Raw genomic sequence first — 22,892 nt, 5'->3', positions numbered from 1 at the left:
AGAAGTGACAGAGATACTATCCTAGGGCTTTGTTTGACATTTATGAGTCGAAAGTGACGTGACATCCTATAAGCAATTCATGGCAGAGCAGTAGGGGTTGTAGAGCCAGCATCCTGCAGGGGGGGTGTGCACAACCTGTCTTAAACTGGACATTATTCATTAAATAGCTCTGTGCTTCAATTTCTCCAGCAGCAAGAGGGGGAAATAGTGAAATTAAAATACATATTGATACCTTTGACTGATAGTGCTTACTTAAGGGCCAAGAATAATGAATTCATTCCAGTTCTGACCTGCGCTTGTACCAGAAATACCTTTTGTGTTGGCTTGTGCCAGCTGTCAAGCTGCTGTCATAAAGCAGGCAGCTGAGGGTTGGAGTGACCCAGAAACAGTTCTGCTGCCCATGTCCTTCTTTGTCTCCAAATCTAACTCCAGAGACAGCAGCCCAGCATGATCAGTATGCTGTCTTGCACTTGAGGTGGAGACCCCTGGCAGCTGGCCTGGCTCCCAGGAGAGTCCTGGCTATGAATGTTTTCTCCATGTGCTCCCATTTGCCCTGTGTGCAGGAACGAATGTCCAAAGAAAACTTTAGGCTCTTGTGGGCGATGGACCATTGCTGTATTTCTGAACTTTCAACAGAGTTATAAAAATTTCAGTTCCTGGTTATTAACTTGAGCTTTTTTAGTGGGAATTCTGGGAGGGCACATGCTGACATAGCTGCAGTTCTGTCTCAGGGCTTGTATATTTTCCATTTTGTGATGTGAGATGGGACATCATCTGTAATTAGCTTCATGTTTGTGTATGCCAGTAGCCCAGTGATTGCATTGCTGTGCAGTGTGGAGGACAAGGCATTTGTCAGCCTGATTTAGTCAAGCAGGCTTATCTATGAATGTGGCTGATGATTTTTCCTCCTGCCCTGACATTTGCAGAAGGCTTCTGAGGATGCTGCAGATGGCAGTGAGGGAGCTCTATTAGGGCAGGGGTGTAGGAAGGGCAGCACTACCTATCACTTCCCTTCTCTGCTCACTCCGCTCCCTTTTCCAGATCGGGTGGTGGATGATCTGAACCCAGTGTTGAACTTTACTCGGCGAGAGGTGGAGAACCTGCTGCATTTTGTGGAAGAGGAATCTGACCCTGCTCAGCTCTCCCTCAATCCAAGCAAGATAAAGGAGTCTGTTCTACAATTAGCCTGTCTCAAGTATCCTCACCTCATCACCAAGGTAAGATCAGCCTGCTGGCACAGGCAGTAGGTCTAAAGGAGTCTGACTGGGTGATGATGACATGGTGGCCAGGAGTATGTGTGTGCTGGTGCAAATAGGTAAAAAATCCTCTACAGAGAGCCCTAAGAGCCTTGCAATATCTTCTGCACATTTAGAGCCACCTCTGTCCTGATTAGGTTTGGGTGCCGAGTGTAGGGCAACTCGGTGCTGGGTGGGAAGGTGGCAGTGGCATGTCCCAGCTTGCTGCCACCTCTCTCCCTGGTGTGGCTTTAAAACAAAGCTGTGACAGCCAGCACTTGCCTGTGTTGTCAAGAGTTCCCCTGACAGGGTGGTGCTGCAGAGTGGGCCTGTGACTGAGTGCCATGGGGCTCTAGTGGCTAGTGTCTTGGTAGTCTCTGTGCTTGTGCTCAGCCTGGCCTTTGGCTTGTGGGTTTTACTGTGTGCTCATGGTAAGCAATGACCTTGGCTGGGCAGGCTTAGTGATGGCTTAGCTGTCTGTCTCACTCTTCAAGCTGAGCTTTGGTCACATCCAAGCATTGCCCCACGCATGCTTTGCCGTGCCCAGCTCTGCCTCCAGCTCCCGTCTCCACTGCTCCTGCCTGGGATGGAGCCGTGCTGATGCAGGAACGGGGTGGCTGCCATTTGAGGCATGTTGGTTCCCTCTTGTGGTGTATTGGTGTCAAAACCCCGGTGCTGTGGGGTTGCAGGAGCCTTTTCAGCATGAGTCACTGCTGATCGACCGGAAGGAGCACAAGCTGACCAAGGCAGAGAAGAAAGCAGCCAAGAAGAGCTACGAGGAGGAAAAGCGAGCATCCGTCCCCTATACCCGGCCGTCCTACGCACAGTATTACCCAGCCAGTGATCAGAGCCTGACAAGCATCCCTGCCTTTAGCCAGAGGAATTGGTGAGTACCTGCCTCTTCCTTTTCTTCCTGTGCTGTAGACATGAAATGAAGAGGCAGAGGATGCTTATCCCTGTCAGTTGGGGCACTGAACTTTCCTCCTTCTTCTCTCACTAGGCGACCAGCCCTAAAGGGTGAGGACAAGCCAGTGGCAAGTGTCCGCCCAGTTCAATCCACTCCCATTCCTATGATGCCTCGACATGTCCCCATAGGCAATGCAGGATCAACCTCAAGTTCCAACCCTGCTGTCAACTTTCCCATCAACTATCTACAGCGAGCTGGTGTCTTTGTGCAGAAGATTGTCACCACCACAGGTTAGTGGCTGATGTTCACAGCGAGTTGAGTTGTGATGCCCATGGTGAATTGAGGGGTAGGGTGAGTTGCTGATGCCCTCATGGGCTGTAGGCAGATGGCCATCAGAACCACTGATACGACCTCTGCATTTGAGTGGTTCCTCTGTACCTGGGGGACTTTCCCTGCAGGTGTCCAAAGGGGATGGGCCTAGTGGGTTGTTTAGAGTGAATTTCCCATCAGAGGGCCTTAAGTACCATCACCAATAGTCCTTGTTGGAACAGGGGAGATGCTGTGCCAGGGCAGCATGGCTTTTGCTTCCTTGGAGCCTCTGCTCCCTTCTGATGCTGCTCAGAAATCAACCCAGGGCTTGCTTCTAGCAGCACATATAGAAGAAACAGCTGTATTGAAGCTGAGGGGTTTGGTGGTACACCTCCCCACTCCTGACTGTGCCTGGTATGTGATTTCATGGGCACTGTTCTGTTCCTTCCCCACTGCCAGATATTGTGATTCCTGGTACGAACACATCCACTGATGTACAGGCAAGAATCAGTGCTGGAGAGAGCATCCACATCATCCGAGGGACAAAAGGTAAGTCTCTGTCTTGGTAAGACTTGTGGATAGGGTCCTAGCCAATGCTAATTAGCAAAGACAAGGATGTAAAAGCATGAATCAGTCCCTTGAGAGGAAAAGTAACAAGAAGAGGGGGAGATCTAGACTTTCAGTGGCTTGCTTGCAGCCCATGCTTTGGGTGTGCTACCATAGCTGATGTGTCAGGACTGTTGCAACAGTGGCTGCTCATGCCTTTGAGAGGAGCTGTTGAACTTTGTGACTTGGCGTCTCATTTTCACAACACATACTGCGTATACTGTGGCAGTGAAACACTTCCTGGTGCTCCCAGAGCAAACTTAGTCTCAAGCATGAAGTTCCACATTTCTCTCCCACAGCACATTGGGAGGAGGAGCTCCAACACAGGAAAGCTGAAAGTGGAAGTGATGAATGAGGAAGGGGGCAGAAACCCCTCACTGACCTCCCTGCATGATCTGTGGGCTGGCCTTATGCAGCACTGCTGTCCTACTCCTGTCCCGGCAGTCTCACAGGCTCATGGATTCAGGATGAATGAAGTTGTTCTGCCTCTGTTCCAGGGACGTATATCCGGACCAGTGATGGGCGGATTTTTGCTATCCGGACCACTGGGAAGCCAAAGGGCAACGAAGACCGTCGAACAGCTGCCTCAGGTAGGGGCTCGTGAGCGCTGTGTGGGGCTTACTCACATGCTTCCCTACCTGAGTGTCTGGGGTGGTGTTCCTTGGCCATGTTCCATCATGCCTGTGTTCAGAGGCGGCCCCACAGTCTCCCTGTGATCATCCCCACCTTCCTTTCTGCCGTTGCCTCTCTGCGCCCAGGTTTTTCTCCAGGGTCGTCTTTCTCACCTCCTCCGTCTCTTTGTTTCCAGGCTCCCAGAGCTCGTCACTGGAGTCCACAAGCAATGGCAGACACAGTGCCTCGTCACCGCAGCTCCCCAGTGCAGAGGAGCTCACTCGGCCCATATCCCCTGACAGCCCCGAGATCATCAGCGAGCTGCAGCAGTACGCGGAGGCAGCGGCTGCCCGGGAGTCCCGGCACAGCTCTCCCAGCACCAACGCAGCACAAGGCCTCCCTGCCCGCATGGACAACGCGCCCGGCTTAGCAGCCCGAGGAGCTGAGCAGCATGTGGGGATTCACTGCATGGCTCCCTCCGTGTCTTCAGCCCTGCCAGCCACCAGCCAGCACGTGGATGCCCACTCAGTGTTGGACTTACGGGGCAACAAGCGCAAGTCAACCTCACCGTCGGCTCCAGAGGAGCAAGCCCGCAGGCAGCAGAAGAAGCGGCAGTTGCCATCGTCCGTGCAGCCGTACGAACACGGGTACCCCGTCTCTGGTGGGTTCACCATGCCTCCTGTCTCTTTAAACCACAACCTAACCCATCCATTTGCCTCCCAACCAGGAAACTCCTTATACATGGGCACTGGCTCCTCTTATTACCAGCTGCCCAATTTACTCCCAGACCCTCATCTGGTGTTCCCTGTGACTACTGACCCTCTGCTGACAGCCGGCACCGCCAGCTCTTCTGCTGCTACCTCAGTCACCGCCAGCGTCCCCTCATTCATGCTAAACCCTTCTCTGACAGGGGTGCTGCCCAATTACTCGCTTCCCTTCACGCAGTCACTCCTGCCCGAGCCCAGGATGTTTGCTCCTTTCCCAGCCCCCGTCTTGCCTAGCAGCCTTCCCAGGAGCATGGCATCTGCCTACCCTGGCTACATGTCCCCTCACTCGGGCTACCCGGCTGGGGGCCTCCTTCGGTCCCAGGTGCCTCAGTTTGAAACCCAGGAGGTCCCAGAGGTGGGATGCAGCTCTAATGACGAGGACAAAGACGACGATGTTATAGAGATCACAGGGAAATAATGGGCCCGGCTCCTGCTCGGTCTCAGCTCTACCAGGAGGCAAAAGTTGCAGGACCTTTTTGGGAGTCAGGATTTCCCCTCTGGGCCACTGCAGCAGGTGGAGAAAGATGCGAAGGGTGGTTTTGTTCTTTTCGTTTTATTTCGTTGTTGTTTTAGCTGTCAAGGATCTGAACTGTATTAGGGGCTGGGAGATGGGAGGATAGAGTGGACCCGTGAGGGCCTTGGGGCCGAGGGGAGCAAGAGCCAGGGGAGGAGGGGAGCAGCAATGCAAACCATAGGAGTGCCTCCCTCCCATGCTCTGTCTGTCTGTCTGTCACTGTTCTCTGTCTTGTCTGGAAGGGGGAGGCTTGGTGCTGCAAGTCAAAGCCCTTCTCAGGCCTGGAGGCACAGGCTTGACCACTGGCAGGGCCGAGCTCCCTTTCACACGAACTGCCTTATCTGTGAACTTCTCTCACTCCTGGAGGTGTGGGCTGGGGGTGGGGGGGTGACTCCAGCAGAGGTTGGGGAAGAAGTATTTTTACTGGGGAGGGAGTGTGGGGGGGGCTTCTACATCATGTATAGGGGGTGGGATTGATGTAAGAAAAAGAAGAGAAAAAAAGAAACAAAACACCCCACAAACAATTTGTGATCCTCTTCAAATCTGCATGGAGCTAGTGTGAGGGCTCCCGGCAGCCCCTGCTGCAGTGGTGAGGGCAGGGCTCTGGTGGGGGCTCCCCTGGACCCTTCGGGAGGGTCCCATCCAAGGTAGGTTGGTCCTGTGGTTCTGATGCCAGCTCTGTGTGCCAGATGAGTGGAGCAATCCCAGATGTCTCAGTGGCCATCAGAGGGGAATCCTGGCGACTTCCCTGGTTCTGTGGCTTTTCCATGGCCATGTCTCACCCAGCTGTGGCCCACCACAGGAGGTGGGCTCCCTGCTGCTTCTGAACAGTTCAAGGCAAGGGAAAAGGTTGGGGACACACACACACACTGGACCCAGTGCTGGTTGCTGTTGAATCTGTGATTGGAGCAACTTCCCCCTGCACAGAATCTCTTCATTAATTTATTTCTTGAAGGCGTAGTATTTATTGTTTGGAGGAGTCTTTCTTTCTACTTTTAAATTCATTTCCATGTTAAAAAATAAAATGCTGGCCTCCATCACGCAGTGGTTGCTTGTTGGGTTGTCTGTGTGGGGAGAAGCAGCTGGTTGACCAAAGCATAGCCTAGAAGCGGGGCCAGCTGCGGAGGTTGCCTGTTTCTGAGCCGTGTCATGTTGGCTGGATGTGCCCATCAGGGGATCATGTCAGAGCAGGGAGGAGCTGCTCTGCGTGTTCTGCAGCAGCTGGAAAGAGAATGGAGTCCTCTTGTTGTGTTGGGGCAAGTAGAAAGGCTGGAAAGCCTCCCATGCTCATTCCCAGTGAGGAGGAGGGCTGTGGGGCATGTGGAGTTAGGAAGGCAGAGCTGCTGTGCTTGGCTCAGACCTGCTCTGCACATGGGAGCAGAGGCTGGCCCTAGCCCTGACAGCAAACATTCTGGCTGCTTACCTTGGTGCAGGGCTCCTAAGGAGAGGCTGGGCTACCCAACTGCAGCTGGCCTTGGTGTGTGTGACTGTGTGAACATGTTAGGATGGAGACTTGGAATCCAGGAATCTCTGTGTTGCGTCTGTACGTTACCAGGCAGATGTGGTCCCTTCCTTACGTGGGATGTTCCTGGGACCTTAGAGCACTGGTAGCTTGTAGGGGACCTCTTGAGCTGTGGAAGCTGCAGTCACTGGTGTTTGCTGGGACAAACTAGGAGTAGGAAAGGGCAGGATGTCCTGACATCCTCCATCAAAGGGGCGATGGAAGATTGGGACCTCACTTCCTGAGTGAGAGAGAGGGGGGTGTGTGCACACGTGCATTACAAAATCATAATAAAAGATGTTATGGGGCTTTCCTAGTGTCTTTCTCTGTTCAATGGACATTGTCTGTCAAACGTAACCACACCATTCATAGAAGCCTTAGATCAACAGTTTAGCTATGCAAATTATTTTAATTATTTTTTGAAAAGAAAACAAACATTAAAATAGTGCTTTCTTCTTTAACATATCCTAGGAGTTGAAAACCGAGGGGTTCTGAGCAAACTGCTGGACAACTTGTCTTTGGATGCACCATGGAAATAAAAATCAAACCCCCCCACAAAAGTAACAAAGCAAATTAACTGATGGTGTTCATGCAAGTTTCTCCAAAGACTTGACAGTGCTGCATCTGTGAGTCGTGCCCTCCTGTGCTCTGTGTGTCCACCTCATGCACAACCCTGTGACACTGATTGTATGACGAGCTTGCCCAGATGTCCGTTGCATTCCTGTGAGGCTGTCAGTTTGCCGGTGGATTTGGGGAATGGACCTAGGCAAGGGCTTTCCTTGTCGAGAGTAGCAAGTGTTGAGACCTGCGGGTGCATGCGGGAGGCCGGAGTGGGAGCAGCCCCTCGCCAGGGCCCTGCTGCAGCCCCTGTCCTCATGGGTGGCAGTCAGGGCAGTGGGATTCATCCGAGGGACCCTCCCAAGTCCTCTGTGGCTCTGTGCTGGGACAAGGCATAAAGCTGCAGCAGGGGCAGTTGGCCCTGCGGCTCTGGATGTGGTACCTGTGCCTGTGCTGTTTTCTTTGCTCCTTGTCTCTCCAGGAGAGCACCCGGGGCTTCCTCAGTGGGCCCTGGTGCATCCCATGCTGCTGTCTGATCTCCAGGGGTTCCTCTGTCGGTGGCCAGCACTCGGCTGCTGCAGGGTGCATAGAGTCATAGAATCAGAGAATCGTTAGGGTTGGAAAGGACCTTAAGATCACCAAGTTCCAACCCCCCTGCCATGGGCAGGGACACCTCACACTAAACCATCTCACCCAAGGCCTCCTCCAACCTGGCCCTGAACACTGCCAGGGATGGAGCATTCACAACCTCCCTGGGCAGCCCACTCCATGCATGCTTGTGCAATGGGCTGGCAGTTCACCAGGGTGAAGTGCAAGGGCTCTCCTGGCTCCTGCGTGGCCATGGCAGTTTAAAGACCCCTCATTGCCCTTCCGTGCCGTGTCTGTCCCCCGATGCAACCAGCTGCGAGGGGCTTCCTTGTGCTGGGATACATCTGTAGCTTGAGACAGCCACAGCATGGTTACCCTGCGCAGCAAGCACCCAAGTTAGAGCCCCAGCCACCTATCCCGAGCACGGTGGGGCCATGCAGCACCTCTGTTCCCCTCACCAGCCCCGCGCAGCCCCTCAGAGCCTTGTCTGGGAGGTGGTCACAGAGGTAACAGTGATACCCTGGCTGGGGGCTGGCAGCAGCTGGGGGTGCTCCAAGGCAACCGGAGGCACCTGCAGCACGGTGGGAAGGATTTCCTCCACCCCACAAATGCCATGAGGGTGTGCGGGTTATGATGGGGCTTTCCAAGTGGGGGGACCTCGCTGAGCCCTAAAACCCCTCTCCCATGGGATTTCTCCCTCTCATCTGCCCTCCCCAGATCTTACTCCTTTTCAGCACGTGGTTGTGCTGCAGGGGGTTCTGTCTGGGTTTCCCTGAGCCCAGAACAGAGGCTATCCCTGCACAGGTTAACTTTTGCTGCCGAGTTTCTGTCCCCCAATGACCGGATGGAAGCAGCTGCCGGTTGGTGGCAGGGCTTTGGGTGACGCTGAGGGCAGCAGTGCAGGACTCTGCTGAGGGGTTTGGACACTAAAGAAGATCTCTGAGCACAGGGCTGTGGGGGTGTCCAGCTGCCCCCCACATTGGCACCCAGCCCTCAGCCCTCCTCTTAAGGTGGGAGGATTCCACTCCTGGGCACAGTGGATGAACGCTGGGTACCGCTGCAGGACATAATGCCCCGGGCAAGGAGAGGGATTGCGGCTGTACCTCAGTCTTGATGTTCTTGTTGCTTCCTAACGGTGTAGACCTTGGGGTATTGGGAAGGTTTGTGGGGAGGGGGCAACACAGCCCAGCCTGGCCCATGGATGGGGCAGGATCTGCTGCACACTGACGGCACTGGGGTGCCTGGGTGGGGTGGATGCAGGTACTCACAGAAAGCCGATATTCCAGCAAGCAAAGGATGGGATTTCCATGGGGGCTTCACTTCATACTTTGGCTTAATGATGTCAGCAAATTGGTGAATGCAAGAGAATTGCTGTTGGTTTGTGGGTGGTTTCCAGGCCAACAGGGACAAGTTCAGCAAATACCTTCATGGCCGGTGTTTCTCGCCACACTGCAGTGAACTTTGTTAATCCAGTCTTGGAAGGACCGGGGTGGGAGGGCTGGGGCGGGGGGCAGAAGTTAAGAGGGGAACATAGTCCAGTTAGGATACAGTGAGGTGATGGCTCCTTGTGACTCAGAGCAAGTGCTCCCTTCAAGGGGACACGGTGGAAGGGAGGAAGAGCAACCTGCCGCCTCCCAGACCACAGGGCTGCTTGTGGCACCGGGCTCGGAGCTGCAGTCTCTGGCAGACCCAGGGAGCCTGAAGGAATCCATCGCTGAGTCTCATCTGGGGTTTTCTGGTGGTTTGGGGTTCTTTTTCTGTTTTTTTCTGTTATTTTTCACTACCGCCTTAGTTTGTGGCCTGTCTTTTTGTGGTTGGAAAGAGGAGTCTCGCTAGCAGGGTGGGTTGGTCGGATGGCCCCACGCATGATCGTGTGCTTCCCTCTTCTCTGTGTTGAACGGGATGCACTTCGCCTGATCTCCCAGAACAGAGACTTTGAACAATTTGTTGTTTATATGATGTATTTATTTTTACTTGTGTTTCATGTCATTTTTAAAAAAAAATAATAAATTGTAAGTTGGTATAACTGCCTGGTGGCTCTCTTTTATTTGTTTTTGTAAAATACATGTCAAAATTAACCAGCTGGTGTGGTCTGAAGTGGAGCAGAGCTGGGTATGGGCATCTCTTCAAACCGCAGGTGCCCAAGCCCAACAAGGAGCTGTGCCCTGCTGCCTCCAGTGGCATTTGGAATCCACTGGTACCTCTGCAGCCATCCAAGTGAGCACCCCACAGGGGCCTGCTCCCTGTGGAAGGGAGGGAGGTTGGGGGCACGATGTCCATGGCAGGGCTGGATGCTGCTGGGTGTTGGAGAACCATCTATGGGAGCTCACCGTTTCCCTTCTCTGTCCTCTGTGCTTATTACTGCTGCTGATAACAATTGTCATGAAGGGCCAGGGGAAAACAGGGAGAATAAATACTCTGCAGGGTGTAAATAGCTTTGAGTCTCGGAGCCGGTGCGGGCTGCGTGCCCTGGCCCAGCGTGCCCTGTGGGGAGCATGGAGGGGACTGGCAGGTTTGAGGTAGTAACAGCGAGGCGCTTTGTGCACGGGAAGCTGGAGGCGTCTCGGAGCTGATCCTGTGAGCGAGAAGGGCCCCGGGCGGAGCGGGGAGGGAGCAGCGGGCGGCCCCGGCTCCTCTGCCCCTCACAGGGGCTGGCGGTGCCGCCGCACCCGGCCGCCCTTGCTGTCCGGGGATGGGTGCTGCCACTTCTGGTGCCAGGCTTTCTGCCGCTGCCTCTCCTGCAGGCGCAGGGCGTTGCAGTAGACATCCAGGCTGGTGCCCGGTGCCCCCAGGGCCCGCGGGAAGCCCTTGTAGCCGGGGTGCAGGTCAGTGCGGGGCCGGGGGCTCTGGTGGGTCCCTCCCAGCTCGGCTCCCTTGCTCCGTTTGTAAGGTGACAGCTCCATGGCCTCGTGCCTGATGACGCGGAGGCTGTACCGGGTGAGGGGCCGGGAGAAGGAGCGCTCCATGGCCCGGCACTCGTAGGTGCCCGCGTCCTCCGGAGCCAGCTGCCGGATCAGCAGCCCCTGCTCCAGCACCGAGAAGCGCCCGTGGCTCCCGACCTGCGGCAACGGCAGAGCACCGTGGGTCAGTCCCCGGGACAGAGCCACCCCTGCGCCTCGTCCCACTGCCCTGTCCCCTCGTACCTCGCTCAGGTCCGCGTCCTCGCCGTGCCGCACCAGCCACCGCACAGTGGTCTGCGGGGAGCGCGCCAGGCACTCGAGGAAGGTTGAGTTCTTCTCCACCCCGAACACCAGCTTCTCCACAGCGGCCGTCCCTGTGCAGGGCGGGACAGGACAGGGGAAGGGTGAGTACCCTGCGCGGGAGCTGTGTGTGACAGGCGGGGAGGGAGGGAAGCACGGAGCACCCAGCACAGGCTCTGCGCTGGACGCTGGGGTCCCAGCACCATGCTGGCCCGGCACAGAGCTGGTGCCCGCACCGGGCTCCCCGGGGAGGCTGGGGCTGGTGCTCACCCTCTGCGGTGTCCTGGCACTGGCTGAGCGGGTCAGACTTTAGCACGTCCTGGCAGCGGGCACGCCTGTGGGGCAGCAGACAGGGCTGTGGGACCCCCTCATGCAGCAGCCAGGGGAGGAAGGAGGGCAGGGGGGGAAGTAGGGGACTGGGCTGGTGGATAAAGCTTGCCCTTCCCTGCTCCAAACGCCATCCCTTTGCATGGGAGCAGCAGGGCTGGTGCGAGTTCCCATTCACCTCTTCTCGGTGAGCACGTGTGGGGAGCAGGTCCTGCTGTCCCAGGTGCAGTAAGGGTCCCTGGCCAAGCAGCAGTCGGTGCAGGTTTTGCCATAGAGCTCGCAGCGGTACAGGGAGAGCTGGATCAGCCCGTGAGTGCTGCTCACAAACAGCTCCTGCTGCTCAGGCAAGAACAGGACCAGTCAGCACCCGTGGCTGGGGACTGGGGCAAGCTGCAGAACCTGCTGTGCTGGGGTAGGGGCACTGGGAGGCAGGGGAAACGCGAGACAGAGACCCCCCAGGCTGCCCTGGCAGGATCCCGTTCCCTAAACATGCAAACACTGGGGCCAAGGCACCCAGGCAGAGGGGCTGGGGGGGGACTCACCCGCTTCAGTGACAGCTTCATGTCAAGGATGGGAGAAGGCACCTGGAGGGGAAGGAGAGGGTGCTGCAGCCTTGTGGGGACCTCCTGGGTACCCCAAGCCTGCCAGTGGGGCTGGGACCCTGGCCCCGGTCCCTGTTCCCAGTTCCTCCTGCTCCATATGAGCAGCCTGGGCTGGCTCTGCTCCATGTGCCCCTGCCTGCAGCCACACTTTCAAACTTGGGCTCAGCCCCCCCATTTCAGTTCAAGCTCTGGTGTGCACCCCTATGCCCCCAGGGACTGGATCGGGAGCTGGGAGATGACGTGGCTCCAGTGCTCCTGCTTCCCCTCCGTGGTAACTGCATGGGCTGCCACTGACAGACAGGCAAGGGACCCAAGAGAGGCCAGTGACCTGCTGCAGGAGCTTGAAGGGAGGATGCCAAAGGGTGAAGGGTGGCTGTGTGGCTCAGCCCCAGCCTCCTGTACCTTAGTGACGCTGATCTCCTCCAGGCTGATCACCTCGGTGCCACGGCTCATGCCACCGGCCAGCCCCACCTTCAGGACTTTACCTTCATCTATGAAAGCAGCGGGAGAAGGAGCTGTCAGGGCCGGTGTGCCCTGCTGACGGCATCCCTGTGCTGAGAGCATCCCTGTGCTGACTGCATCCCTGTGCTGACTGCATCCCTGCGCTGAGAGCATCCCTGTGCTAACTGCATCCCTGTGCTGAGAGCATCCCTGTGCTGACTGCATCCCTGTGCTGACTGCATCCCTGCGCTGAGAGCATCCCTGTGCTGACTGCATCCCTGTGCTGACTGCATCCCTGTGCTGACAGCGTCCCCAGGGCTGTGTGAGCTCCCACCTGTGCCGAGGAAGAGCACGTCGTAGTGCCGGTTCTCCACCTCCAGCCTGTGCACCAGCAGGCGCCGCAGCCGGTAAGGAACATTGACCCTGGCCAGGACGGGCTGGCGGCCCTGCGGGTACACGGGCTCCCACATCAGCTGGTGGGTGCGCATGAAGCTGATCACCTCGTCGGGGAAGTCCTTGGTGGACTGCAGCAGGGGGTCGTACGTCTCGCTGGGGCACTGCAGGGAGGCACGGAGGCTGCGTCAGGGCCAGCCCACTCTGTCCTGCCCGCTGCCACCCTGCTCCCCAGCCCCTTACCGTGCCGGGGCGGGGGTAGGGGACACGGCCCTTGTATTCTACCCAGCGGTAGTCAAATCCTTCCTTGTGTGCGAAGGGGCCGCTGAAGGCAGCTCTCACAGCAGCCATGGAGTAGACGCAGACGGCAGAGCCGCTGAAGACACCGCTGCGGGGAGCGTGGGGCTGTCAGTGTCCCTGCTGCTCCACGGGGACACCCTTGAGCCCACCCAACTCCTGTCAGCCTTGGGGTTGTGCATGGAGTCCCTTTGGCACAGCCACTCCAGCCTGGGAAACTGCTGTCGGTGCCAACACCAAGCCTGGTGGCTTGGCAGATGGATTGGTGAGCCAGCAGCAGGGAAAGCAGTGACTTGGCTGGTGGCGCTTCCTCTGCCAGCTGGGTGCCACTCTTGCCCTTCTGCCCATCCAGGACTCCCCATCTCCCCATGGAGCAGCACTAGCGAGGGGGTGGTGGTCTGCACTGCCCCAGATAGGGGGTAGCACAGCCCTGCTCACCTGGAGACCGTGAAGAGCCCAAAGACGAGGGGGTTCTGGGGGTCCCGGGTGCGCAGGAGGAAAACATCCTCTGCAACAAGAGGGATGGATGTGAGGCACGGGAGCTGGAGCGCCAGTCCAGGGGATGCAGTGGGCATTCTCAGGGCCAGTCCCACCTCCCTGGGGCATGTCGGGAGGAGCAGCCATGGCCGTGCTGCTCCGGCTGCAGGCTGGGCTGTGCACTCACCGAGCTGGTCAAAGTGTGTCTCGGTGCCGTGGGGCCCGGGGATGGAGCACACCAGGCGGGCCTTGAGGAACGTGCTCCAGCGGTTGATGAGGCTGTGCTTCCCTCCAACGTCGTTCTGCGGCACCAACAGCCAGGCTCAGCCCTCTCTGAGCCTCCCCCACACCTCCCGCTCCTCCATCCCCATAGCAGGTCACCCCCAGCCCTGAGCCCTCTGCACTTTGTCACCCTCATGTCCTGCTGTTGGACCCGGCTTGGGCCAGAGGAGGTGAATCCCACTGGGAGGACACCCAGCCATGGCCTGATGGCCTCTGGTGACTGACCTTGCAGACCCGGGCCACCCTGGCTTGGATGTGCCGCCTCTCCCACTGCCCAGCTTCCATGGCTGTCTCACGGAAGAAGATGTAGACCTTGTCATCATGCGGGTTGTAGGTATCAGGGATGGCGTAGGCACCGACGAATGCGGGCTCTGCAGGGGGAAGGAACAGCACAACGTGTCCCTGTGTCCTGATCTGACCCTGTGGTACTGCCCTTGGGAGCGGTGTGAGATGCTGAGGGAGCCCCATGGAGCCCCGTGGCAGAGCCCCATTCCTGGTGCTCAGGCTGCAGAGCGTGTGCTGGAGCTTGAGTCCCACCAGAGGCTTCATCGGTGCCTCCCCCCAGAGAGGTGAAGAGAACCAGACCACTGAGCTCGGGGCCCAGCGCTGACCCCAGCCTCTCCCCAGCAGGCAGGAGAGCCCCCGTGGCCCCTGTTCCTACCATGTAGCCAGTGGTCCTGGTTCTGCTCTGTCCGGATGTAGCTCTGCTCGGCCCCATGGACCCAGGTCCGGAAGAAGGCAGCGCTGCTGCCCATGAAGTCACTGGAGGTACCAGAATACAGCTCCCCATCTGCGGGTCAGAGGGGTGCTGGGTGGGTTGGGTGCCAGGAGCAGGCTCTGTGGGATGGCTCCTCTCACTCGCACACACTTGGGCACCAGCCCAGGACCACAGCAGGAGCAGGCACTGCTGCCAGCACCTCCCAGCACAGACCATTCCCAGCACTCCCACCTTCAGCATCCTCTTCTCCCCTCTCTTACCCACAAGGAGCCCTGTGAAGGGTTCATGGGGGCTGTACGGGCACCGTCCTCGCCCCGATTCCAAGGAGTGAGTCACCAACCGCATGGTGGGAGCTCCGGCAGCCTGCCAGAGCCAAAGGGGAGGTGTCAGCCATGGGGGAAGCTGGAACCAAGCTGGGTATGTGGAGAAGAGCTGGAAGCGCTCAGCTCTGATGAGCAGGTCCCTTGAGAGGGCTGCCACAACCTGGTGCTTTCCCCATGGAGAGCACCCTGGCACTGCCACACCAGGGCTGCTTCTTGCCACGCTCATCAAGGACACATAAGTGCCAGGGACCACCAGGCTGGCTCCCCTGGCTCCAGGGCTCCCTGTACCCCCCACTTGCTGAAAGGGGGCTCTCAATGGGTATGGCTCTGGTCAGGGTGTCCCTCACCTTCCCCCGGGCTCCCAGCTGGATGAAGGCACAGACGGGCTGGTAGGAGCCGGTCCCGCAGGCGAACACGTGGGTCCTGTTGAAGGGCTGGAGGAGGCGGATGAAGTTGGCACACTCCGTCTGCGCGAGGGGAGATGTTTGTTATCGGGCTGAGCCCAGGCCTGGGCGCTCATGCCCAGCTCCATGGTGTGTCTGCTCGGGATGCAGGAGCCCGGCCAGGTCTTGCCCTGGCAGCTGGCAAGCTGAGCTGAATTCTGGCCGGCTCAACAACCTTCTGTCAGGCAGAGCGCAGGGCTCCGTTATGGGGTGATGCTGGTGTTTAATACTCAGGGTAAGCTGCTTACCTCCACATTCTTCCCAGCCAGCTGGCAATGCTCGACCTGCTCCCGGGAGGCTGGCCAGAAAATCTGCAACACAAAGACCCCAGGATGCAGCCCTGCTTTCCTTGACCAGAGGCACTGATAGGAACGCGCTTGGCCAAAGGGGCCAGGCTTAGGCACACGGTGAGGGGCTGCTCTGCAGTGGCTCTGTGTCCCCAGGGCCTGGCTGAGCTTGGCAGGCAGCCTGCAAACAGGCTCAAAGGGAATCTGGCACGGGGTCAGAGCTGGGTGGGCCACGGCACGCCCGGCAGTGGGCAGGAGATCCTGGATCCCAGCCCATGGGAACGCCAGGCTGCAGCGCCTTAATGGGCTTTGCTTTTGTCGGGCTGGAGCGGCGCACCCGGCAGCAGGATGTCTTGGGATGACATTAGTGGTCCCACTGCTGGAGCTCCTGCAGCAGCAGCAGGGATAGGTGGGATAACAGGGCTCTGGGCACTGCCCTTGCACCGCACCCAGGTCCACCCAGGTCTCCCGGCCCTGGCCCTCCCCGGCGTCGGCCCGTCCCAGCGGGGCTCAGCACCGCCAGGGATGGGTTGACCCCACTGATTGAGGCATCCTGGTGTAAATGTGTCCCTAGTGACGTTAGAGCAGCCCAGCTCCGAGCACATCCACCTCCACGCCCCGGCATGGAACCAGGAGCGGCTCCTGGGGAGGAAGGGGCCAGCACCGACCTTCTCAGGCTCCCTGCTGGGATGGTCCAGGTGGAGCAGGAAGATGTGGTTTTTCGCTCCCACCATCAGCCAGGCCATGTCTTCATCCACCAAAAGGGCTTGGAAATCCATCCCATCCCCTGAGGCCAGCAACAGGCGAGAGCTGTTGGATTTCAGCAGATCTGTGGAGCACATTGTGGGGCAAAGAGAAACCCATCCATGAGCAACACAAGAAGCAGCCAGAGGCCCCGTGCTGCCCCTCTCCAGGACAGCTCTGGCTACCCATGTCTGCCCAAGGGCATCCAACTTTCCAGCCAATGCCCTAGCAAAAACCCACCACCTCGGTACCCCAAAGCTCATGAAGCCTCCTCCCATGAGCCTACCTGGAGGAAACAGCGAGTCACCCCTGCAAAGAGGAAAACTGCGCTGAATATGCTCTGGGCTGGTTTGCAGGGTTGGGGGCCCAAGGAGCCCAGGCTCCATTTCAGAGGAGCTCTTGGAGTCCTAAAGCCTCTGCACCCTGAAACCATGGAGAGAGGGCTAAGAAGAGAGGAGAATTGCTTGCTGTAACTCTGAGCATGCTTCCCTGGGCTTCAGAACAGAAGAGTTCACATAAAAAATGGGGTTTGGCTATCCTCTGGGGCAAAGCATCCTCCAAGGGAAGGCTATGTGCCATCACAGCCCAATCAGGACACCTTTCCTCGCCCACCCCGAGGCCCTTTAGTGTGCCATGGACCTAGCTCCATGAGGAGCAGAGGCATGGCAGTGGGAAAGGCTCTGCTGCTCAGGCTGTAGCCCCTCCTGTGCAGCAGCCTGAGGTGGCCAGCATGGCCCCTCCAGCACAGTTGCAGGCACGTGGGTGCGCGAGAGGCACAATAAGCTCTTGTCTCCTGTTAACCACTCCTGAAACAACATCTGTGGGGCTGTGATGTGCAGCACCAGGTTTGGGGCTGGCTGCTGGGGCGAGCATCCCCCAGTACCGCCACGGCGACTGCTGCACCGGACATGGGATCACAGCAGCTGCCATCCCAGGGATAAAGGCAGGGGAGGCCAGCAGGGAGGCTGGACCTTACAGCTTCCAGAAGTCACAGCACGCTGCTTTCCTCTTCAAAAGCGGCAGGGTACAGCTAGGGACAGGCTGGCTATGCTGGCAAGGCTGCTCTTGCCTTTGGTGCTGTGCAGGAAAAGGTGCAAACGCAGGGACATGGAGACAGACTGCTGCTGGATGGGAGGTGGAGCATGGCTGGAAAGCCCAGGGTGATCCCTAAGAGCCAGTCTGAGAGATGACCCAAAACCGTGCGGCTTGGAGCAGTGTGTCAGAGCACAGGGGGGATGCTCTCAAGGGGAGCGGTGCCGGCCAGGTGATGGGTCACGGGTGGACGTGCGGGCCCGGGTGCAGGTGGGGTGGACGTGGGTACGGGCACGGCTCCATCCGAGGGGAACCGGCTGACCCGGAGGCTGCGTCTCTCTTCCTTCCACCCCGTTTCCAGGGCAGAGGGGAAACGGGGCCAGTGCCTGCGGGCTGGAAATGCCACTGACGTCTGCTGCTCCCTGCGGGGGAAGGACCTGCCGGGCCGCGGGCAGCAGGCAGGGATCGCTGCCCGGATCCGCCGCAGCCAGGCTTGCTCCCAGCTGGCGCTTCCTTCTCCCCTTCCTCCCGGGTCAGGCTCCAGTTACCGTGGGACACAAACCCCCCTCTGCCAGGAGCTGCTCCCGGCTGCCTCAGGGAGCTCCTGGCCCTCCTCCTGTCCCCACAACTGTTGTGCACAGCCCCACTTCATCCCCCCTACCCTTGGGTGCCGCAGGGCTCTCCTCTGGGTGCCGTGGGTAAAGGGCAGCACATTTCCAAGCCATTTCCCACCAGCTGAACGGGGTTAACAGCTGAATTCCTGTCCGTGCCTGTGGGCCATTGTCACTGCTGGGTCCCAAGCAGGCTGCTGTGCATCGCGCCCTCCTGTGATGGCCAACACTGCCGGCACCTGCCCAATCCAGGGGGAAATGTTGGGCAAATCATTGGGAAGTTGAGTGTGGGTGGGAGGGAAGGTCAATGGGTGCAGTGAAGTAGATCTGCCTTAATCATGAGGACAAGGTCAGGCAGGATGACAAAGGAGCCCTCCCTGCTGCCGTGATAGTCCACGGGAGGATCCAGGGAGGAGCTGCTACCTGGCACTAGCACCATGAGCCCTCTGGCAGGGTTAATGACAATGAGGATCTGAGCCTGACTCTGTGGCAGTTCTGCCCCCTCACCAAGGGGATGTCACACATAAGGCATTTGATCCAAACCCCAACCTCAAGGCAGGGAACCAGGCGGTCTCTGCAGCAGCTGCACGGTGGCTAAGCCGATGGGTGAGCACAGAGAAACATCCTTTCCTTTGTGTTCATTGTCTCCCAAGGCCACGGTGTTTTTGTTTATTGTCAGGACCACTGTAACCTCCTTGTCCCATCCATCATCTCCGCCTGCCCCTCAGCTACAGCATCCTCCGTGCAGGGCGACCCTGGGCTTCCTGGGGTCACAGCCCGGCTGTGCTGCAGGGCTGTCCTCTCCCCTTCCCCCAGCCACCACACGGGGCAGATCACGAAGGACATCCCCAAAGCCAGGGGGAAGCTTGGTGCTAAACCTGGCTCCAGCCTCTCACTGCTGTTGGCTGATAAGAGACGTGCCAGTGCAGCTTGGTGCTGATAACCAGAGACCCACCGGCCACTTGCTGCATAGAGATGGCTGCTGGGTGCTGCCCGGCTGGGCTGGCTGCAGATCAGAGGCTGGCAGAAGACCCATTTGCCAGCTCCTAGCTGTGCCTGCCCTGGTCACTGCAGTAAGAGGAGCTGGGAGGCATGCTGTGGGCTCACTGCGTAGCTGCACTGCTCCATGGCCTTGGAAAAGAGAGGCTCGGCTCCGGGCAGCACCAGGGCTGACCCAGCCTGACCCAGAGCACCCGGAGGCTGCCTTTCACAGGCAGTGGTTGCTGGTGTGCTATTATAAACCTCCCTGGCAGGGTGGGAGCCACTGCTGTTGCTCCTGGCCCCGTGCCCCATGCCCCATCCTTCCTTTGCTCTCCCAGCCTTCGGTGCTGTCATTTCCTCCTCTCAAGCCTCTTGCATCTTCTCCTCCGGCCCCACCAAGGGCTCTGCCTGCCTCCCCCATGCTGGGATCTGAGGGTAAGGCTGATCCTGTAGATGCACTCTCAAAGGCCTCCTTTTATTTATTTATTTTAGGGGGTTTTAAACCTAAACTTCTCAAGGCATTGTGTCCTTGAACCTGCCCTGTGCTGTCCGTGAGTCACATCCCCTGCCATTGTTCACGTTGTCCTTGAGCCCTCCTGATGCTGGGAGCTTCCTCTTCTGCCTCTGCCCAAGACTTGAGGGCTTTTGGCATGTCTGGCCCCAGCACACTGTGGGGCTTTGAAGTCAGCAGTCCCTCAGTGCTCCTGCAGCCTTGCTCTGCCTCCTCTGGCTCCAAGGAAAGGCAGACCCTGCACAGTGTTTCCAGTCTGGGCTATCAGCAGGGTCAGCTCCTTGCAGGGATATCCTGCATCCCTGGGAGGTCCAGCTCTCTTCAGCAGCAAGCTGGAGGCATCAATCACCTCTCTGGCTGGAGAGCAGCTTCTCAGGGTGATGGAGCAGGCAGAGAGGATGGCACCTGAGCTTTGAGTGCAATAGCCTTGGAAAAGCTGCACTGCAACCACACAGCTTGGAGAATGGCTGGTTGAGCACTGAGGATGTGCTGAGCTGCCTGTCCTCCAAAGCAAGTTGCTCTTTTTCACACAGGAGAAGCTGGAAGCAGGTAAATTGGCCAAGCCTGTGCTGCAGGTCCAAGGCAGGGTGACCAGCTGCAGAGCTCTGCTCCAACTGCTCAGGTCATTCCCCTGCAGAGACCCTTTCCCTAGAAGCTCCCTTTCTGCACATCTCTGCTGGGCTGTGCAGTGTGCTCCCAGTCAGTCTGCTCTTGTTGCACCTTCGGATCACTGATAGCAGCCCCTCCTTTGCATCAGCAACCTCTGCCTCCCCTGAAGAGCTCCTAATCTCAACAGGCAAGACAGATGCAGGGGAGAAGGGTAAAGTGCAGCAGGGAAATGATGGAAAGGAGGGCAGGAAAGGAGAGGTAAAGGCAGGAGGGCTGTGCTGGGGCAGGGCTGTGCTGGGGCAGGGCTGTGCTGGTGGGAGGCAGGGGAAGGGGCCAGCAGCACTGCCTGGGGCTCAGTGTCCCCACTGCACTGTGAGCATGAAGAGAGGGGACATTCCCCTGGGGCTGCCCAGGTCAGCTCCAGTCCAGGACACACCAGAAAATGCCCAGAGTGAGTCTGAGCAGAAGGAGACATCCCTTCTGGTCCCCATGTTGTGGCGGACCAGGGCAGGGGATTCCCTGCTCAGCGCCCTTCTCTGATGCCAGCAGCATCCTCAGGTGCTCTGATGCCACGGCACCAGCAGCATCCTCAGGTGCTGTGCTTGGAGCTGCATCCATAAAACATCCCAAGGGCCCAACATGTGGAGATGTTGCAGCCGCAGCAGCGGGGTTACCTCCTGCCTGGCTGCCCCCTTCGCTCCCTGCCTATAGAAAGCTCTCCCAGCCCTCCCAAGCAGGATGCAGACCCCAAGGACACCCATCTGGGCAGTCCCCTTACCTTTGTAGGCGAGACGAAGGCGCGGGGCATGCTGCTTCCATGCCTTGCTGCTGCCCAGCTGCTGCAGGAGGAGGCAGAGCAGGAGTGCGGCGAGGGGCAGGCTGCGGTGAGGGGCAGGATGCATTCTGGCGCTCAGCAGTGGGAAGGGGACAGACACCTCGTCCTCACAGCACCATGGTCCAGCGCTGAGATGCCACCCCCGCTGCCAGCTGCAAGCAGAGAAGGGGGAAGGCTGCACTGTGGTGGGCTGTGTGCTTGTGAGGACCCCCAGCCCACCGGCCCCTGGCTGCAGAGGGTGCTGCAGGGATGGTGAGTGATGGTGTGTGACGAGGCACAGCCTGGGGACCCTGCGGCACCCACCGCAAGCGCCTGTCAGCGGTTATCAGAGCAGAGCACCCACAGGGCTCCGGGAGACAAGGCTTGTCTGGAGGAGCTCCTGCAGCCTGAACTGGCTGGGCTGGGAGGGAAAGCAGGGCCAAGGAGGCGGGTGTCTCGCTGGCTGGGCTGTCCTTGCAGCCTCAGAGGTCATCCATGGCTCTGGCCGGGTGAGGAGCATTCCTGAACACCTCCATTGCTGTGAGCTGTGCTGGTGGTCCCTGTGGGACACCCTGCACCCTCCTCCTCTGAGAGCTGTGGGTACCGTGGCTGCGAGACCCATGCACCCGCTGCACTGGCTGCCACCCAGGATCTCCAGCACGTTTCATGTGCAGGGACTCCAGAGGACCAGCTATTACAGCCTGCCCAGGGAAGGTGCCGCGTGAGGCTGACGTGCCCATGGCATGTGGTGCTCGGGAGGGTTTGGATGCGAGCATCCTGGGGGTGACTGCTGTGAGGGAAGCGGTGAGGAGTGCCTGGGGAGCAGTACACACTCCAGCAGGCTCTCAGGGCTTGACCAGAGCCTGATGAGGGATCCCAAATATTCACCGTAGCTCAGCATGGGGTTAAATCTTGCCCTTCTGACTGAAGGGGGAGTTAAAGTTTGGAGCACTGTCCATAAACACCACTTCTGTGATCCCTTCAGCATCAGCCACGGCTCTGTGTGTACAGGATACACCACTCTGGCCGGCAGCTCTGGTCACCGCAGACCTCTCTGAGGCTACCAGCATCCGCTGGCTCTGGGATGCTGCAGGCAGGAAGGACTCTCTTACATTCACACTCCCACAGGGATGTGCAGGGTTTCACAGCCTCCTCCGCCAGCTCCCACACCTCCTGTGGGGAGCAGGGCCAGCCTGCCAGCAATCTGCAGTTAATTCAGGCAATTTAGGTTCTTTTCCCTGCTTATAAACGTCCCGGACCCTAACTGGCAGCTGTGAGTAACTCCCCCTCTTGCTGCGTATTAAGTTCTTCCAGTTTTATGGCTGAAAGATTTTAAATGAGCTTTTTGGCTCATTCCTGGCCGGAGGCTCTTGGCTCTGGGAGCAGGGGATTTCTGCCATCCGGTGGAGGGCTGTAGGAGGGATGGTGCAGCCAAGCCTCTCCAGCTGCCTTGGTCTCTGCCTTCCACAAGAAGGAGCACTCACTCTGCTTAGGACTCAGAGTCTTAAGGTTTCTCCCCGTGCCGGCAGACAGGGAGAAGGCAGCAGCCCCTTGGCATAGCTCCTCTCCTGCCCATTCCCTGCCCTTGCTGCTGCCTTGCTTTCACTCTGGCCGGCACAACCTGCTGCTGCTCCCATCCAGGAGACCTGGCACCGCAGCGGACCTGGACACGGCCTCAGGGTGGTGGCTGTGCTGTTTTCTGTCTCTTTAGATTGATTCCAGAGGAGGGGGCTTCCCAAGTAGGAGCCCCGTCAGCCACGCTGGGGACCCGCTGACAGGGAGCGCTGCCCTCATTTCCCTCCCAAACACCTTCCCAGTGGCTTTCCTGTGCTGGGGATGCTCCGGCACTTTCAGCTCTTCCCCACACTCAGCTGCCTGCAGTGGAGCCTCCCAGACCCGTCCTGCAGACCCGCAGCCATGCCCTGAGCCCTGCAATCCCAGGGGTCATCGCAAGGATGTGCTTGGGATTTGGCAGGGATGTTTCTTCCTCACCCGTGTGCATTGGGTTGCTGAAGGATTTGGGGAAACCGCTGGCCTCTAATTGCAGCTTTCTATAAATGGAGTAGGGCCTGTGCTAGGCTTAGGTTTGAGCTAAGCCAGCCCTGGAGGAACCTTCCATGACCCAGAGCTCTAGGGGATGCCGGGGTGGGTTGGGATTCTGAGGATGGCAGGCAGGGCACTGCTGCTGCCTCAGGACACACGT

The 22,892-nt window shown here is 58.4% G+C and overlaps 2 protein-coding genes across 8 annotated transcripts in view; one reads left to right on the top strand and one right to left on the bottom strand.

Annotated features, from left to right (window-relative positions):
* RAD54L2 (RAD54 like 2) overlaps positions 1–7,028 on the top strand; it is a 53,657-nt gene extending 46,629 nt beyond the window's left edge. For 3 of the 4 annotated variants that reach the window (XM_061458257.1, XM_061458258.1, XM_061458259.1), the window contains 6 exons: positions 1,042–1,217; positions 1,925–2,121; positions 2,236–2,432; positions 2,911–3,000; positions 3,555–3,647; positions 3,866–4,966. In XM_061458257.1, the coding sequence (XP_061314241.1) occupies positions 1,042–1,217; positions 1,925–2,121; positions 2,236–2,432; positions 2,911–3,000; positions 3,555–3,647; positions 3,866–4,854 (1,742 nt within the window). In that variant the 3' untranslated portion in view covers positions 4,855–4,966. Of the gene's footprint in view, positions 1–1,041; positions 1,218–1,924; positions 2,122–2,235; positions 2,433–2,910; positions 3,001–3,554; positions 3,648–3,865; positions 4,967–6,922 lie in introns of those variants that run through there. The other variant, XM_061458260.1, reaches the window with a different exon arrangement.
* A 2,512-nt stretch (positions 7,029–9,540) lies between these two features.
* The window catches only part of LOC133271839 (semaphorin-3D-like), a 30,055-nt gene continuing 16,703 nt past the window's right edge, over positions 9,541–22,892 (bottom strand). For 3 of the 4 annotated variants that reach the window (XM_061458253.1, XM_061458252.1, XM_061458254.1), the window contains 17 exons: positions 20,654–20,862; positions 16,056–16,216; positions 15,349–15,411; positions 15,005–15,124; positions 14,595–14,697; positions 14,278–14,406; positions 13,842–13,987; positions 13,522–13,636; positions 13,296–13,365; positions 12,804–12,948; positions 12,502–12,724; positions 12,129–12,217; positions 11,667–11,708; positions 11,303–11,460; positions 11,068–11,132; positions 10,741–10,871; positions 9,541–10,656 (listed from right to left, as the gene is read on the bottom strand). In XM_061458253.1, the coding sequence (XP_061314237.1) occupies positions 10,240–10,656; positions 10,741–10,871; positions 11,068–11,132; positions 11,303–11,460; positions 11,667–11,708; positions 12,129–12,217; positions 12,502–12,724; positions 12,804–12,948; positions 13,296–13,365; positions 13,522–13,636; positions 13,842–13,987; positions 14,278–14,406; positions 14,595–14,697; positions 15,005–15,124; positions 15,349–15,411; positions 16,056–16,216; positions 20,654–20,862 (2,386 nt within the window). In that variant the 3' untranslated portion in view covers positions 9,541–10,239. Of the gene's footprint in view, positions 10,657–10,740; positions 10,872–11,067; positions 11,133–11,302; positions 11,461–11,666; positions 11,709–12,128; positions 12,218–12,501; positions 12,725–12,803; positions 12,949–13,295; positions 13,366–13,521; positions 13,637–13,841; positions 13,988–14,277; positions 14,407–14,594; positions 14,698–15,004; positions 15,125–15,348; positions 15,412–16,055; positions 16,217–20,653; positions 20,863–21,013; positions 21,118–22,892 lie in introns of those variants that run through there. The other variant, XM_061458255.1, reaches the window with a different exon arrangement.

Source organism: Pezoporus flaviventris, unplaced genomic scaffold (assembly GCF_033815535.1).
Source record: "Pezoporus flaviventris isolate CSIRO_AGI_PZ_B2104156 unplaced genomic scaffold, CSIRO_AGI_Pfla_v1 ptg000026l, whole genome shotgun sequence".
NCBI classification, from domain to species: Eukaryota; Metazoa; Chordata; class Aves; order Psittaciformes; family Psittacidae; genus Pezoporus; species Pezoporus flaviventris.
Note: the sequence above shows the minus strand (reverse complement) of the source record. Positions and strands in the feature narration are given on the sequence as shown.